Consider the following 18,867-nt stretch of genomic DNA (forward strand, 5'->3'; position numbering starts at 1 on the left):
ACTTACATCATGGCCCAGATAGGTGTCATGGCAGCCGCAGATTTCTCTCTGAGCTGCACAAAAGCTGCACAAAAGAAAATCTTGCCTGGTGCAAAGAGAAACAGATGGTTCGACCTACACGTCCAGCTGGACAGCAGCAACACGAATGTTCCTGTGTGGTGATTTCTCTGAGTCCAGTGCTCCCACTCTTTTGGCTCTTTTGGTTTTGGCGTCCACCAGATCCAGATGGAAACATCTGGCTGTGAAGCTGCTAAAGGCTCCAGATGTTCACCAGCTGCTCTCTGAACCAAAACATTGAGCTAAAAGATGCTAAAGATCTGAGATTAACCAAAGTCTTTGTGGGACAAATTCGACTTTTCATTGATCCATGGTCGTTATTGCCATTAAAACATCAATTATTGACGCTTTAAATGTCACATACACTTTGGTGTGATTCTCTACACCCAAGACAATCCACTCTCTTCCATAAAAACATTAAATATATGATTGAATAAACTTTATCTGACGTCTCTTTACATCCTCAGCAGCAGATATGGCAGGAAGGAGAGAGGAGGCTCTGAGTCCACCTCAAAATCAAAGGTGCAGTTTAATCATTCATCCACCAGGGGGTGCTTTTGACCTGTTTCCATGTGTACACTGAAGAAGGAAGCACTGAAATTACACAAAGAGAGTCATTAGACTGAGTAGCTTTGAAAACATTTAATAAAATGTAAAATTCATACAAACATCCAATCCAATAAGTAAAAAGCAGTTTTGATATCAAGTCACATTGTAAAAACCTTAGGAATACATTAAAACATAAATACATACAGTAGAAAGCACACAGGATATATACAATATTAATATATACAGGATAAGCAATAGTGCAAGAAATGTCTGTGAAAAGAAAAAATTCCCCTTGTCTAGAAAGAAAGTGACTGTAGTGTTACGTTAAAGGTTTCAGATCATTTGTCATGAAAGACCAAAAAGGTGAAAGTGCGAAATGACAGAGACAGTTTACAACTTCCTGTACAGACCCCTGGACTCCGAACAGGTACGAACCATAGACAAAAGATGAGACTGATAGAAAAGAAGCATTTGTTGATCTTGTTTGTTCTTTGGAAAAAAAAGTCCAGAAGTAATGTTTTTGTTTTTTGGTCACGGCTCTGACTCTTCACTCAGAGGGCTGTAGGACGACATTGATGAATTTCTCCGTAGAGTCCGGGGGTGGTTGGAATCAGACATGCTCAGAGATCGACTGATCAGAGCTGGGTGTTTCTTTGGGGCGGCAGCAGCAGCAGCAGGGGGGACAGAGGCCGTGATGCTGTTCTGCCTCTGGAGAGGAGGTCTTACATGGTCGCTCTGGGCTGATGGAGCAAGAGCAGGAGGAGCAGGAAGAAGAGGAGGGTGGATGCTGGAGAGCGCTGCTGCTGGACCGTCCTGTGACCTGGTGCTGGTCCGGTTCCTCGGGAGGAGCGGATGTTCAGACGCATCACTGGTAGCACTTTCAGCCGATCCTTCCCTGAGCATTGGTTTTTGATTGTCTGTTGTAACAAGGTGAAAAACAAAGAAGCTGTTAGTTAAACTGACATTACATAGTCTGGCCTGACGGAAGTGCATTGTTGCTGCGATTAGCCTCTGATTGGTCGGAACGAGCCACCCGGCGGAAGTCCCGCCTCTGTGCTGCAGCTTTCACAGTCCGCCCGGTAAAGGGAAACATCAACAAACAACAACAGGAACCGAACCATGGATCTATTATACATCCGTGTCATGAACCGAACAGAAGAAGACATATCCGTCAGCTGTTGTCAACCGCCGTTAAACCGAACAAAAGAATAAATATCCGTCAGCGGTTGCCGACCGTCGGTAAACCGCTGACCCAAATCCAGTTTCCAACCGGCAATATTTTGCAAGCGCACCGTTGCTACGGCGCCGACCACAACGATTGTGACTGGTTGAAAGAATTCCAAACGGCCTGATCGCAGAATCATAGGCGGACCAGCCAGACCCTTCTTCTCTGGAGGAGGGTCTGGCGAGCGAGACTAAACTGACATTAACTGGAGGACGACTGAATGTTATTATAACGTGGATCTTGTCTTGTTTTTTTGAGATCTGCAAACATCTCAAAGAAGTCGGACAGGACAAGAAGTGTAAGCAGCCCTGTAGTTGAACTGGTTTCAAAGGAGCTATGTGTAGGTTTAGCACTTTCTACATAGTTAACAATAGCTTTAGCATCTGTTTTCTAACAATAAAACCAATATGACAACCACCTCCACAGGTAGAAAGAACCCCTTTTACTTCTTTAACTGAAGTTAGCATGCTAACTAGCTATCTAAATAACTAACTTTAATTTTACGGCACAAAGTAGCCCTACATCAGTGAACATCCTGGTTCTTTTAGCTTTTAGCAGGTTGCCAACAAACGTCTAAATGAGATCATGGAGATTTTCTGCAACATGTACCAGTAACATCTTCACATCAGAGGAAAAAACCTGATCTCAGTTATCAAACCAGTTTTTATGTGACCTTTATGTAGTGGTTTCACTCCTCCCATTTAAAAGCTGGCCTGCTCTCCCTGCCTTTCCTCCAAGAAGCTGCCTCCATCAGCTCTTGTTAACATTTCCATGTTTCCCACATTCCGTGTTATAAACTGTTTTCTTGTCTGTGTACAACATCTATTGCTTGTCTGCTGGTTGAGGGATCCCTCCTCTGTTGCTCACCCTGAGGTTTCTCCAATTTTTCCTTGTTAAAAGGGTTTTCTGTGGAGTTTTTCCTCAGTGGATGTGAGGGTCTAAGGACAGAGGATGTTGTTGTGATGCCATGTAAAGCCCTTTGAGACAAACTGTTTGTAAAAATGGGCTATACTAATTAAATTGCCTTGCCTAAAACACACCATCAACACACCTTTTGATAATGAAGCCTATACATCTGGTTTAAGTTCATTGGGTCTCATGCATGAAACGTGAGCAGCACGGATTTGCGTGTAAACCCTGAGCAGCGCAAATTTACGTGGATTTCCGCATTCATCAATCTTTTAGTAGTGCTGATTTTTTCGTAGCTACTCACGAAATCTACACCTGCTCCGGACTGTGTGTAGTGCTTGTGTAAATGTAGGAATGCAAATAAATACTGCTTGTCACTGTTGAAAATTACAATTTTAATCCTTATTACTCTCTCTCATGTTCAAAATACGCCGACGCCTTTGAAACACGTAATTTAAACATGACAAACAATTAAAATATTTGGAGAGAGAGACGTTTTAGGGATCGGACACGCACAAACACGTCGAGGCTCCATCTTATGATGATAATAATCTGATATAAAACCGGAAAAAACTTTTTTGTGTTGCTACACGCTCGGTGGGCGCACACTTCACCCTGCGCAGCAGCGCAGTCAGCACCGGTTTGGATGGAGCTGTGACAGACGGCTGGTGCTTCTGTAACAATATAACCTGCCTATATAACTTCATGTGTTGATACAACCATGCTCCTCTACAGCTGAGGCTGTGAAGAGCCTCCTCCTCCCGTCGCTGCTGTAGCTCTGGAGTTGTGTGTTGTTTTTTTTTTCATGTTTCATATCGAACTATTCTGGCTTTACTTCTTAAACGGTTCTTTAATCAACCAATGATACTTAATTCACTAAATCTGTTTCTTCCCTCCAGCCTTTGACCTGTCCCAGTCACACCACTACTAACAGAAGAGAATTAAATATTTTTTCTGGACTCCACTTCACCCAAAATGACTTCAATCCGCGATCTCTCTCTTTTTTCTCTCTCCCTCTTTCCTTGTTTGCGTCATGGCCGCAGGTGAGCAGGATGCACCTACCTCCTAATATGGTGATCAGGATCTCCTTATATGGCTATTCATGTATGGAGATCTATGCTAATTGCTGATCACCGGGGACGTGTTGTTAGTTTACGATGGGTTGGCATTCATCATCTTACACACGTGTTTACGATCAAATCTGAGTTTCCCGCACCGTTCATGAATCCGGAGTAGAGTTTTAGTAACGTGAGCTTTTATGTGCAAATCTACACACAGATTTACTAACGTTTCATGAATGAGACCCATTATGTTTACAAACCCAGTGGCACTGATCTGGGGCCTGTGGTTTGTTCACTTTCTATAATGACTCCCAGTTCTTGGCACTGAGCCACTTCATCCTGCCCCTCCGGGCAGAGAGAAGCCTCCATCAGTGACTTACCAGTTCTGCCACATTTCTTCCACAACAGGACAACTGCTCCAAAGGTCAGCGCAGTGACTGCAAAGACGACAGTCCCAGTGACGACCATGGCCATGGCACAGGAGCAGGAAGTCCTCAGGCAGTCCACTGAAATCACAGTAAACACTGTGTTTACAGACAAGTACAATCTGATAACTAAACACACCCCAAGGAAAATATGACTTAAAGCTCAGTACAGTATAAAGGTAGATGTTTGTATTAAAGCTCCATACAGTATAAAGGTAGATGTTTGTGTTAAAGCTCCATACAGTATAAAGGTAGATGTTTGTATTAAAGCTCCATACAGTATAAAGGTAGATGTTTGTATTAAAGCTCCATACAGTATAAAGGTAGATGTTTGTATTAAAGCTCCATTCAGTATAAAGGTAGATGTTTGTGTTAAAGCTCCATTCAGTATAAAGGTAGATGTTTGTATTAAAGCTCCATACAGTATAAAGGTAGATGTTTGTGTTAAAGCTCCAGGTAGATGTTTTCCTTCCTGTCACTTTGTGATGTCACAACTAAGCCCCGCCCCCTCACCACCTGGACCCACCATCCATCCAACAACTTGCAGGATTTGGTTTCTCTGAGTGTTTTATTCTGAAATCTGCTCTATTTTTATGGGATCGCTCATAAGACAGTCAACCAATCAGAAGAGAGCTTCAAAGCCTCTTCCTCTCTTCTGATTGGCTGACACTGACCTGTTGTTACAAGAGCCCAGAGAGAAGCTGAGAGAGGAGATGGAAAACTAGGAGTTTTTTTTTTAGATCTTCTCATTGATCAACCCTTCAAAATAAAAGACGGCAGAAGAGAAAACATGGAGCTGTGAAGTGAAGCTCTGGTTTACCTGGGATGAGGATCTTCGTGTCCCTGGACACGTTCGACTCCAACTGCTCAGCCCTGCAGGTCACACTGTGATGTAAAGAGACATCAGATAAAACTTTAGTTCGGTTAGTTCATAAATCATGTATTCGTTGATAATGATAGTAATAAACTATTTCTGAACCTTGTTGTGTCGGTTGTTAGGGTGACATTGTGTATCACAGTAAAACATCCATGGGCGTCTTGTGTTATCTGGCCCTTGGAGGGAATGTTATTTTCCATATCATCCAAAAACCTAATCACAGGTTTTGGCCGCCAGCAACGAGCCACACACTGCAGGGTCACGCCTCCTGACTCAGGTGAAACCACGGAGAGTTCAGGATCAGAGAGTGAAACTGTGAAAACAACAACGAGCAGGGAGTGACTTCTGAGTGGGTGGAAATCATGAATGAATTCAGGAAACGTAGGTAAACGACCGGTTATTTAGTGTGTTGTTGAAACACTGTCCTAGGCTGCTACAAACCTGCAGCTGTGTGGTCCTGTTTCAGGTGGAAGAGCAAAGACAGAATCTCACTGAGAGTTTGATCAGGTCAGAAAAACCATTTGAGAAACTGAAACCAAAGAGCTCAGTCTTGTTCTGTGGTGAATGATTAAAATAAGGCCTTCTCCACATGGAAATGATCTTTTTCTTGTTCATTTTGAAAGAGTTTCACCGAAAACACGGCATCGTTTCAAGAAATATCCAAATTCACACAAATCCGCCAGAAACGACTCTAAACGCTGTAGTACATCCACCAGGCCTGTGTGTAGCGCTATAACGCTGCTAAACACCAGAAACAGAGAAGGAGACAGAAAGCTTATTAAACATTATAAGTGGATTAAATGTTGACTGGGAGTCGTGTCAGAGCAAATATGACGATAATGATGATTTAAGACAGTAGTCGATTTATTTTAGTTTTTGTTGTTACGTTATATCGATAGACTTGACACATCTAACGGTGTGGCTAAGGTCACAGGTTAGAGCAGTGGTGGGTATGACATCATCGTTTCACAAGAGATTCGTTTTGGGTGTCTACATGAAAACAATTGAGTGGCGTTGCCGTTTTGAGATTTTCCCACTCTGGGAATCGTTTCTAAAAAATACTGTTTTCACCTCCCTAAGACGCTGTTTCTGTCTGGATGAAACGGCAAAACAATAAACCTATGGATATTCCCATTCATCTAGGTCATCGTTATCTCTGGGCAACACACTGAATCGAAGGCAACTGGACTTGTATTTGTCTAGGAAGATGTTTCTCCTCTTATCCAAGGGTCTCCATCAGTTCGCTATACATCGGTCTGACTAGTCCTCACTAGTCTGACAACCAGTGGAGCAAAACTCAGGGATTTAACCTCTGTGGGAGTGTTCCTGAAAGTACTTGTGGGTGTGTTCACAAACGTACTTGGTTAGGTAGAGTTTCACTTGACCATTGTTCAAATCTCTTGTGCATAACAGTCGTTGAGAGTGATGCGAGGTGGAGTCGTTCACTGTCTTGGGTATAGATGAAAGAGCAGCAGGTGAAACGTCTCCTTAGACAAATACAAGTCCAGTTGACTTCGATTCAATTTGTTGTCCAGACAAAACAATTAAAAACTTCTGCTGATTTAAGGCTCTAATTTGAAGTTGGTCAAGCTTTTTGACAGCAACAAAAAGGTGTTTTGGCTTAACAGATCGGGCATGGTCAGGTGAGATCAGACTCAGGACTGAATGGATCCACCTGGAACCAGGACCAAACTTTCAGGCCTGTGCAGAACTCATATGGACTCTTGTATAGGCGACTGTTGTGGACCAGACGTACCCACAACGAGCTCCACGAGGGTGATGTGTGGACGGGACTTCGGCCAGATTTTCATGCACTTGTACGTGCCAGCATCGGCCAGCTGCACGTCAGAAATCCTCAACGAGACGTTTCCATCTTTGAGGTTCTTCATGACGAAGCTGGTCCGGTGCTCGAAGGCCAGGTTCTTCATCTCGTGGGTCTCGCAGCCATCTCGGAACAGGAAGACGATGTTTGGCTTCAGGCCGTCCTTGGACCACTCTACGGTTGGGAAATCTCCCCCGTCAGGGTTCTTGACCGTACATGGGAGGAGGGTGTTTCCACCAGCAAAGGCCACGACCCGCTTTATATTGTAAACTCTCTCCGGTGGATCAAGCGCTGGAGGTTCACCTGCAAGAAGAAGATTCATTCGATTCATTCCCACATCGTTTCATCATTTCACATTATCACAGTGACTACGTTTACATGGACAGTAGCAATCTGACTATTGACCTTATTCAGAGTAAGACAATATTCTGATTAAGGTGTTTACATGTTCCCATTTTAAATGTTAAGCATAGATGGATTAATGACATGTCTGCAGGCCTTCGTCACACCATCCTCATTTCATTTCATCTTCATTTTCTACTTAAAATCACATCAAATATTGCACAGAAATGAGCTCTTTTCTTTTCTTTGAAGCCATGTGACGAAACCTTCTCTGATCATGCAAGACCTCTTAGTATGTCGTAAAACGGTTGACCCGTTGCTGTGTATGAAAATGCAGCGAAACTCCCACAAAACATTAATATTGCAATGAAGGTGTGTGCATGTGTTTGATTAAAACAGGAATATCCCACCTGTTGTAGTGTTTACTTCGACTATGACCTTAACTGGATTAAAGTAATCAGAAATCACAGTTTAAATTGTAGTTTCTTAATCAAAGTATTGTGTTAATCAGATATATCAGAGTTTTGTTGACCATGTAAACGCACTCAATGTGAACTTTGCTACTTATGACCATAGAAGCTGGTTCAACGACGCCTTCATGGCCTCTGTTGCTCAGTCTTCCCTTTAATCCGATGCCATTCAGTCCAAACACTTGCATGTCTTTATCTTTACCTGAAGTGACTCAACCAATCAGTAGCAGGAGAGGCAGCATCAGATAACAACACTGCCGCATTGCAGCTGTTAACCGCCAGTACATTTCCATTTAAAAAAAAAAACACAGTACATTTCCATTAAAAAAAAAAAACCCAGGAACCTCATCCGACTAGAACCACATTACTAAAGCTCACGCAACATTTGGCTCAGAGTCAAACTGTTACTGCAGGTCGCACAATCGCACAAAGTATTTTCTGTCTCAGGAACCTGTTGTTTTGTTTTTTTTCCACTTTAGAATAATAATTTCACAACCAACAGAACAGAGACGTTTCCCTGTGGAGAAAAAACTCAAACTTTTCTAACTGGAAACAACTTCTTGCCCAACACAGAAACACACTGTGGGCGGCAGGGCAAACATCCCATGATGCAACTCTGTCCTCTCTCCTTATCTGTGCTCATTCATACCCAGTTAAAGAATGATAATGACTTGGTTTATTGGTGCAGAGTTTGGATCTGTGACCACAAACCTCCTACTGACACGTTTGTGTTTTGTCTCGACCTGCTCTCCAAGAATAATAATAGTAAGAAGAACAGTGTCCTGATTTTATTTTCCATAATAACACTGATCTGACTCCTCTTGTTCTGGTGCCAAACACAGCCAGGGTGGGACCTGCAGAGCAGCACTCCTGCAATGATTTTTATGGAGTGGGGATAAGTCACCACTTTACACACACGAAATACAGAGAGTGGACTGAAGAGGACTATCGGGCTCAAACCCAGAGTCCAGAAGGGCCAGAGGAACAACAGTTCTTGTTGGACCATCAGTCAACGGCATACAGCAGTCTACTGCCTGAAAACTGGAATCAAAGTCTGAGGTCTGACTTACACTGCAAAAACTCAAACTCTTACCAAGAACATTTGTCTTATTTCTAGTCGAAACAATCTCATTCTACTTAAAATAAGACTCATCACATTAAAAGTATCTTATTTTTAGACACTTTTTACTTCTTTCAAGCAGATTTTCACTTGAAATAAGTGAAGAAAAAATGATCTGATAGATCAAGTTTTTCTTTCTTATTACAAGCACAAAACAATTGCTTTCACTGGCAGATTTTTCTACTTATTTCAAGTGAAATCTTTTTTGAAACAAGTAAAAATCATCTAAAAACAAGATCATTTTAGGTGATGAGTCTTATTTTAAGTGGAAAGAGGTTAATGTTGAGTAGAAATTAGACATTTGACAAGAAATAAGACAAATATTCTTGGAAAGATTTGGGGTTTTTGCAGTGTAGACCAAAGAAGAAGGAGAAGAAGTGAATGAATGTTCATATCCAGTGATTTACACAATCAGTTGGTTGTCAATAAACAAACAACAAACCAAACACATGTTTTGTTTTACACCTCATTTAAACCTGAAACGTAGATAAGATAGTTAGATAGTATCTGACAAATCACAACCAACACACACTAGGCTACAGTGTGCAGTGAACTGTACACAAACACACAAATAAGTAGGTGAAGTTTCAGTTCCTCCCTTCCTCTTAACACTCTAATAAGACGTCAAAGTGTGACGCAAATTCACTTCAGTAAATGTTTGTCCCCTTCAAAATAAAAGAGGTTTGACGTCACGTGCAAACAACAACACTTTGATAACGCTGATCGTGTTTTCTAACACACACACACTCACTTTCATACAGACAAATAGGCTACTACCACAGCTCTAAAGAGACTAAACATACCTCCATACGAAATAATAAAGAAACTCAGAGCAGGTAAAGGTGTAAAGGTGTGTTTTTACCTGTACAACACGACAGCAGAGCGGAAACCAGCAGGACACGAGGACTCATACCCACAAAACAGTCAGGTCAGAGTCAGACTCCTGTGGCGGCGAAAAACAAAGGAAAGAGAGCGACTGCACACAGGTCCAGGTCCGAGATAACAACACTGCCGCATTGCAGCTGTTAACCGCCAGTACATTTCCATTAAAAAAAAAAAAACAGTACATTTCCATTAAAAAAAAACCCCCAGGAACCTCATCCGACTAGAACCACATTACTAAAGCTCACGCAACATTTGGCTCAGAGTCAAACTGTTACTGCAGGTCGCACAATCGCACAAAGTATTTTCTGTTTGTGACAACAGGAACCTGTTGTTTTTTTTCTTTTCCACTTTAGAATAATAATTTCACAACCAACAGAACAGAGACGTTTCCCTGTGGAGAAAAAACTCAAACTTTTCTAACTGGAGATGACTTCTTGCCCAACACAGAAACACACTGTGGGCGGCAGGGCAAACATCCCATGATGCAACTCTGTCCTCTCTCCTTATCTGTGCTCATTCATACCCAGTTAAAGAATGATAATGACTTGGTTTATTGGTGCAGAGTCTGGATCTGTGACCACAAACCTCCTACTGACACGTTTGTGTTTTGTCTCGACCTGCTCTCCAAGAATAATAATAGTAAGAAGAACAGTCCCCTGATTTTATTTCCCATAATAACACTGATCTGACTCCTCTTGTTCTGGTGCCAAACACAGCCAGGGTGGGACCTGCAGAGCAGCATTCCTGCAATGGTTTTTATGGAGTGGGGATAAGTCACCACTTTACACACACGAAATACAGAGAGTGGACTGAAGAGGACTATCGGGCTCAAACCCAGAGTCCAGAAGGGCCAGAGGAACAACAGTTCTTGTTGGACCATCAGTCAACGGCATACAGCAGTCTACTGCCTGAAAACTGGAATCAAAGTCTGAGGTCTGACTTACACTGCAAAAACTCAAACTCTTACCAAGAACATTTGTCTTATTTCTAGTCGAAACAATCTCATTCTACTTAAAATAAGACTCATCACATTAAAAGTATCTTATTTTTAGACACTTTTTACTTCTTTCAAGCAGATTTTCACTTGAAATAAGTGAAGAAAAAATGATCTGATAGATCAAGTTTTTCTTTCTTATTACAAGCTCAAAAAAACTTGCTTTCACTGGCAGATTTTTCTACTTATCTAAAGTGAAAATTAGTTTGAAAGAAGTGAAAATCATCTAAAAACAAGATCATTTTTAGGTGATGAGTCTTATTTAAGTGGAAAGAGGTTAATGTTGAGTAGAAATTAGACATTTTGACAAGAAATAAGACAAATATTCTTGGAAAGATTTGGGGTTTTTGCAGTGTAGACCAAAGAAGAAGGAGAAGAAGTGAATGAATGTTCATATCCAGTGATTTACACAATCAGTTGGTTGTCAATAAACAAACAACAAACCAAACACATGTTTTGTTTTACACCTCATTTAAACCTGAAACTTAGATAAGATAGTTAGATAGTATCTGACAAATCACAACCAACACACACTAGGCTACAGTGTGCAGTGAACTGTACACAAACACACAAATAAGCAGGTGAAGTTTCAGTTCCTCCCTTCCTCTTAACAATCTAATAAGACGTCAAAGTGTGACGCAAATTCACTTCAGTAAATGTTTGTCCCCTTCAATATAAAAGAGGTTTGACGTCACGTGCAAACAACAACACTTTGATAAACTGATCGTGTTTTCAAACACACACACTCACTCTCATACAGACAAATAGGCTACTACCACAGCTCTAAAGAGACTAAACATACCTCCATACGAAATAATAAAGAAACTCAGAGCAGGTAAAGGTGTAAAGGTGTGTTTTTACCTGTACAACACGACAGCAGAGCGGAAACCAGCAGGACACGAGGACTCATACCCACAAACACTCAGGTCAGACTCCCGTGGCGGCGAAAAACAAAGGAAAGAGAGCGACTGCACACAGGTCCAGGTCTGAGATAACAACACTGCCGCATTGCAGCTGTTAACCGCCAGTACATTTCCATTAAAAAAAAAAAAACAGTACATTTCCATTAAAAAAAAACCCCAGGAACCTCATCCGACTAGAACCACATTACTAAAGCTCACGCAACATTTGGCTCAGAGTCAAACTGTTACTGCAGGTCGCACAATCGCACAAAGTATTTTCTGTTTGTGACAACAGGAACCTGTTGTTTTTTTTCTTTTCCACTTTAGAATAATAATTTCACAACCAACAGAACAGAGACGTTTCCCTGTGGAGAAAAAACTCAAACTTTTCTAACTGGAAACGACTTCTTGCCCAACACAGAAACACACTGTGGGCGGCAGGGCAAACATCCCATGATGCAACTCTGTCCTCTCTCCTTATCTGTGCTCATTCATACCCAGTTAAAGAATGATAATGACTTGGTTTATTGGTGCAGAGTCTGGATCTGTGACCACAAACCTCCTACTGACACGTTTGTGTTTTGTCTCGACCTGCTCTCCAAGAATAATAATAGTAAGAAGAACAGTGCCCTGATTTTATTTCCCATAATAAAACTGATCTGACTCCTCTTGTTCTGGTGCCAAACACAGCCAGGGTGGGACCAGCAGAGCAGCATTCCTGCAATGATTTTTATGGAGTGGGGATAAGTCACCACTTTACACACACGAAATACAGAGAGTGGACTGAAGAGGACTATCGGGCTCAAACCCAGAGTCCAGAAGGGCCAGAGGAACAACAGTTCTTGTTGGACCATCAGTCAACGGCATACAGCAGTCTACTGCCTGAAAACTGGAATCAAAGTCTGAGGTCTGACTTACACTGCAAAAACTCAAACTCTTACCAAGAACATTTGTCTTATTTCTAGTCGAAACAATCTCATTCTACTTAAAATAAGACTCATCACATTAAAAGTATCTTATTTTTAGACACTTTTTACTTCTTTCAAGCAGATTTTCACTTGAAATAAGTGAAGAAAAAATGATCTGATAGATCAAGTTTTTCTTTCTTATTACAAGCACAAAAAAACTTGATTTCACTGGCAGATTTTTCTACTTATTTCAAGTGAAAATTTGTTTGAAAGAAGTGAAAATCATCTAAAAACAAGATCATTTTTAGGTGATGAGTCTTATTTTAAGTGGAAAGAGGTTAATGTTGAGTAGAAATTAGACATTTTGACAAGAAATAAGACAAATATTCTTGGAAAGATTTTGGGTTTTTGCAGTGTGGACCAAAGAAGAAGGAGAAGAAGTGAATGAATGTTCATATCCAGTGATTTACACAATCAGTTGGTTGTCAATAAACAAACAACAAACCAAACACATGTTTTGTTTTACACCTCATTTAAACCTGAAACGTAGATAAGATAGTTAGATAGTATCTGACAAATCACAACCAACACACACTAGGCTACAGTGTGCAGTGAACTGTACACAAACACACAAATAAGTAGGTGAAGTTTCAGTTCCTCCCTTCCTCTTAACAATCTAATAAAACGTCAAAGTGTGACGCAAATTCACTTCAGTAAATGTTTGTCCCCTTCAAAATAAAAGAGGTTTGACGTCACGTGCAAACAACAACACTTTGATAACGCTGATCGTGTTTTCAAACACACACACACTCACTTTCATACAGACAAATAGGCTACTACCACAGCTCTAAAGATACTAAACATACCTCCATACGAAATAATAAAGAAACTCAGAGCAGGTAAAGGTGTAAAGGTGTGTTTTTACCTGTACAACACGACAGCAGAGCGGAAACCAGCAGGACACGAGGACTCATACCCACAAACACTCAGGTCAGACTCCCGTGGCGGCGAAAAACAAAGGAAAGAGAGCGACTGCACACAGGTCCAGGTCCGAGCGCCCCGCTGCTCCACTGAGCCGCTGCTGCTCATTCACAAGCGCTCCTACGTAAGATGCGTTCAATGTCGTTGGGTAAAAAAAAAAAAAAAAAAAAAAGACTTTCTACGTCTCCTCCCTTCTCGGTGCAAAGAGTGAATGACGCAACCTGAAGAGACAGTCGGTCTTTCAAGAGTTCAACACATTGTAAACACGCTGCTGTTGTTACTTTCTGTTGTTGTCCCACCAATATCTGAAGTTGTCTATTCCCACACGTTTGTGATTTTGTAATTTCTGAGCAAACATTGAACGTACCACCTGTGGGTTTTTTTTTTTGACAACTGTAACCGGAAATGAAAAAAGGAAATCACAAGGAGTCGATAAGAGAAACATGACAGGAAGTTTGTGGCCACAAAACACCTCATCTCATCATCACCCTGCATGCTAATTATTCTCAATGACAAAATGTGACACCCCTGCTCAGCTTTAGGCTATGTAAGTGGCTCAGTTCAAACTGTATTAAATAAATAAAGTCTGCGTCTATAACATAGTAATTGTAGCCTGATCATCTCAGACTTGTGATTTGTGGTTAATGCAGTAATGTACGAGCACCCCTGGTCCAAATGTCTGTTAATGTGAATAATGGAATATAAAATTATCTCCAAAAGACATCAAGTTACAGATAACACATTCACATACATATTACTGTATATATAATATTTATTTTCATTTTCACGTTTTCCTTTTTCAAACTGACAGAAAAGGAAAAGGGGCCCTCAGCAAAGGTTTGGCCCCCCTGCATAGTTAGTAGCTAGTAGCCCCCCCCTTTGGAAACTATCAGAGTGTGTAAATAGTAAATATCTTGTCTGATACCTTGGTCAAAGTTATCTGAGAGCTCAAGTCTCCCCTTTTCACTCTGAAACTGTAGAAAACTAAAACTAATAAGTACTGGTATTGATTAAAATAGGAGTGTTTCATGTTTTGGAGATCATTCCATCTTCACCTTGATGAACTGTTCACATTAACAGACATTTTAAACCAGGGGTGCACAAACATTTGCATGATGCCACTGTGATGTCACACTGTGCTGAACGGCCTGTTGTTGTTGTTGTTGTTGTTGTTGTTGTATTGTTGTATATTTGGCTTTAAGAAAAATACATTTTACAATAAACATACTTGAAAAAAACAGATTCAATAGTTCTGGGTAAAATCCGGTCCACATGGTTGTGTTTTCTCTGGCCCGGGTCCGGCCCATAAACAGCCAGAGTCAATCCAGATGTAGACGTATCTGGGCTGGACTCATGAACGTACCGTGCCCCCTCGCAGTAAAAAAAACAATAATCAATATCTATGATAAGCAGCTGCCAGGAAGGGCCGAGCTCTGGTCTTCATGTTTTTGTTTTACAGTGTAACCTAATGAAGTTCGCTCAGTCGTTGGTTGTGTTCACTGACACTGTGACTGTTTCTGGCTCTTCTTTTGTACCAACACTGAAATTATGAGGTACATTTGGAAAAACAAAAATAAAGGCAAGGCAAGGCAATTTTATTTGTATAGCCCGTTTTTACAAACAGTTTGTCTCAATGGCATCATAACAACATCCTTTCGCCTTAGACCCTCACATTGACTGAGGAAAAACTCCATGGTAAACCCTTTTAACAGGGAAAAATCTGAGAAACCTCAGGGTGAGCAACAGAGGAGGGATCCCTCACACAGGACGGACAGACGGGACAGAGATGTTGTTACAGACAAGAAAACAATTTATAACAGAGAATGTGAGAAACATGGAAATGTTAATAACAGCTGAAGGAGGAAGCTTCTGGTAGGCAAGGGAGTCAGGGAGAGCAGGCCAGCTTAATGGGAGGACTGGATGGCAGAGAAAAAGAAGAAAAGAAGATGGGGAGAAACCACCATCAGTCTAATGCCACCTGGTGTTCACAGAGCGGTACTGCAGGTCCTTCTCAGGAACTGATCCGTCTGTCGGCTCAGTCTCAGATTCATCATCCTGACATTTCTACAGCCGAACAGCACAAAACTCTGTTTTACTTTTTCTAATTTTCTAACTGACCTAAGATCAGTTAGAAAAATGTGTATTATCTTTGTTGAAAAAATAAAATGGTAGCACTTTACAATAAGGGTCCCTAAATTAACGTTAGTTAGTACATTATTAAGCATTAATATATAAACTAATGTGTTAATTAATGCTGAGTAATGAATACATAATGATAACTAATTACATTATTCAACTTTTAATTTATTAACTAACTTTAAGTAGTAAACGTTAATTAACTGCTGTGTTTCCTAACCCTAAGTAATACATAATAATGATTGTTAATATATTTGTAAACAGTTAATTAATGCTTAATAATGTACTAACTAACGTTAATTAAGGGACCCTTATTGTAAAGTTTTACCAATAGAATACTACAAGTGATGTTCAGAGCTTGAAAACCCACAGTTTTGTAGCTTCTATCATTGTGTGTCGAGGAACATCAGACCCACAAAAACATTGTTTCAATGCTTCATGTTTTTAATATTGCACCAGAGAACAAAGAAGAGTTCACTCTGCAGAATCAAAGTTGCGTTTTTCCGTAATATACACAGTCTGCTCTTAACAACGGACCATACAGCTCAGGTTTACCTCACATGTTAGTAGGGTTAGCGTTACAGCGATAGAGGAAATAAAGATGTCAGATTCTGCTAATGAGACCGATGCCTTCACATGATCACTATGCTGCAGATAGATGGGAGCCGAGCCTCGCAGTCCTTGTCGGCCAAACATCCTGAAGAGTTTCCTGAAAGGATCAAAGACCGCAGTCAGAGGAAGTCACCACTCACAGTCACAGGCAGAAAACTGAGTCGCTTTCAGTGTACCTATGTTCTTTTTGAAAAAGGGTCCTATGTTCCCCGGTCGCAATACATACTGTTGCTGGTCAATGGACTCTCTCTACTTCTCTGGACTCTCTCTATTTATCTGGCCTGTCTAGCCTCTACCTGGTCTTTTTACTAAACTTAACCAACTCCTTTCTTCATTGCCTAAACCCAACCAATGGGAAAATTCCACTTCTCAGTCAAAGTCACAACTCAACTTCTCACTCAGAAATAGGCAAAAATCTGAAAAGTCACAACTCCACTTATGGAGGTATGGGTACAAAGATTGCATGTTCCCCAGGTCCTTTTGGGGAAAAGTGGGGAACATAGGACCCTTTTTCTAAAATAAGGTTCTATGTTCCCCGGTCCGGACACAGCGGGGAACATAGAACCCTTTTGGGGAAAAGCGGGGAACATAGAACCCTTTTTTAGAAAAAGGGTTCTATGTTCCCCTGTCCCCTGTCCCATACAAAGTGGGGAACATAGGACCTGGGGAACACTGCTTTGATCACTGTCAAGCTGCACGCTCTCAGCTTTGGTTGATTTACCTTCATAGTTTGCCATCAGGCAGTGGTGCTCATGCTTCCCCTCACTGCACCACTGGTGTAATTGGTTGGGATGACCAATATCAGTCCAGGTCCAGGCGGGTTTCTGTGGAGGGAAAACCAGATGCTGGTATTAAAACAGTGTTGTTATTTACAAAACCACCTGACATGGTAGGCTACAATGGTGATTTTACATACTTCTGCTGTGTTGTGACCTCCGACCCAGACTTGTCCGTGCTCATTCCCGGCTTTCTTCATCAACTCGTGGATCTCACCGGCACGATGACTGTTCATCAGTGATGCAAGAGATTCCCAGGTTCCGATTGAAAAGGACTTGCAGTGGCTCTACAGTGGAGAAGAACAAAGTTGGGTGAGCAATAAAAATATCCATCCATCCATGCAACATTGATGAGCTGTGTCGACATTGGCATTATGTTTTGTATAGTTGATATTTCATGCTGATGATGATCACCTCAGCCTCATCCCAACCCATCGGTGTAGAGACGTAGAATAGACAGTGAGTGTCGGCAGTTGTCCAACCCTCAGGGCAATGAAAGGAAAGAAAGGGAAGGATGTGGTCTGGTGATACAGGAGAGAGGGTCACAAGTCTCAAGGGGTGTGCAAGGTGGGGGGCAACCGCCATTCCGACATCCCACCAGTCAGACATAGGCCTCTAATTGTCTAAATGGCAACACTTAATTTTCTATCAAACGTCCCATCATTCCGGCACTTCTTGCCTCCTTTTATTTTATTTTGCCTTTATTTTACCAGGCAGATTGCTTGAGATAAAAAAATCTCTTTTACAAGCAAGGCCTGGCCTGGTCAGAATGACGGTATGTAGCGTATTTTTTCCCCAAAAGATTTTGCGCTGGTTGGGCTTAGGCAATGATGAAAGGAGTTGGTTAAATTTAGTAAAAGACTAGGTAGAGGCTAGACAGGACAGATAGATAGAGAGAATCCAGATAAGTAGGAGGGAGTCACCTGTTGAGTAACGCACATTTCCTTATAATGAATGCCTTGTCAGAATGGTGGGACGTTTGCATGTCGGAATAGCGGTATGTCTAAACGGTGGGATGTCGGAATGACAGCATGTAACCGTGCAGGTGAACATTTGGACAAAGTTTATATTCTATATTTGATCAGATCATCATCACATGGATATGACATCATATACGTAAGTGGGTATGACATCACTTCATGATCAAGTCACATTTTTCTCGACTGTTAAAATGCAAAACTACTTTCACTCTGAATCAATAATAATAACCACTGACCTAACTCGTGACGTCCGTGGGCAAAGTTGAAATAATCTGCATGCAGTCAAATAACACATGAAAATTATCAGTAGTGTGTAATGTGTAATGTAGTGTGTAACTGACCACTTACCCTTGTCCTGTATGTGGTCATAGTAGTGATAATCTGCATGCGGTCAAATAATACATGAGTATTAGAGAAAAATGTTCTACTTGCATTGAAATAAAACTACTTTCTCTCTGAATCGATAATAACCACTGACCTGGGTTTCGCATGTCGACTCCATAGTCCATGAGGGGAATGGCTGCATGAAAGTTAACAAGGCAGGTGGTGACATAGAAAAAACATTATCATTACTGAACAGTATTATTAATGAGGAGCTGTATGCCAAACACTCACTTGGTTCTGGATGTGGTGGAAGAGAGAGAGCTCGAGTCTGAGCCAGCATGGCACAAATCAACAGAGACAACATCAGCATCTTCATGATGGATGGTGCAGATGTGCAAGACGGTGACGAGCTGGAGTCAGGGAGAGGGCTCAGGGTTCACTGGAGGTGATGAAGAGTGTGAGTCTGAAGCAAACCTGCTGCAGAGAGACCTTCAGAGAGAACCTGCTCTTAA

At 41.3% G+C, this 18,867-nt stretch overlaps 2 protein-coding genes across 3 annotated transcripts; both read right to left on the bottom strand.

Moving 5' to 3' along the window:
* Positions 1 to 362: 362 nt before the first annotated feature.
* LOC146968383 (butyrophilin subfamily 2 member A2-like) lies at positions 363 to 12,002 on the bottom strand. 2 transcript variants are annotated; one of them, XM_085759097.1, is made up of 6 exons: positions 11,598 to 12,002; positions 6,860 to 7,228; positions 5,206 to 5,416; positions 5,047 to 5,111; positions 4,182 to 4,307; positions 363 to 1,523 (listed from the first exon to the last, which is right to left on the bottom strand). In XM_085759097.1, the coding sequence occupies exons 1-6, from the start codon at positions 11,644 to 11,646 to the stop codon at positions 1,138 to 1,140; spliced, it is 1,206 nt and encodes a 401-aa protein (XP_085615223.1). In that variant the 5' UTR covers positions 11,647 to 12,002; the 3' UTR covers positions 363 to 1,137. The 2 variants fall into 2 exon arrangements, with proteins under 2 accessions (XP_085615223.1, XP_085615222.1); XM_085759096.1 differs by lacking the exon at positions 11,598 to 12,002 and adding an exon at positions 9,720 to 10,118.
* A 4,165-nt stretch (positions 12,003 to 16,167) lies between these two features.
* On the bottom strand, positions 16,168 to 17,545 carry LOC146968384 (uncharacterized). The gene is made up of 4 exons (XM_085759141.1): positions 17,466 to 17,545; positions 17,192 to 17,338; positions 16,997 to 17,099; positions 16,168 to 16,372 (listed from the first exon to the last, which is right to left on the bottom strand). The coding sequence occupies exons 1-4, from the start codon at positions 17,484 to 17,486 to the stop codon at positions 16,296 to 16,298; spliced, it is 348 nt and encodes a 115-aa protein (XP_085615267.1). The 5' UTR covers positions 17,487 to 17,545; the 3' UTR covers positions 16,168 to 16,295.
* Positions 17,546 to 18,867: the final 1,322 nt, after the last annotated feature.

This window comes from Trachurus japonicus, chromosome 18 (genome assembly GCF_045865225.1).
Source record: "Trachurus japonicus isolate A0001 chromosome 18, Traja_1.0".
In the NCBI taxonomy this organism is placed as follows: domain Eukaryota; kingdom Metazoa; phylum Chordata; class Actinopteri; order Carangiformes; family Carangidae; genus Trachurus; species Trachurus japonicus.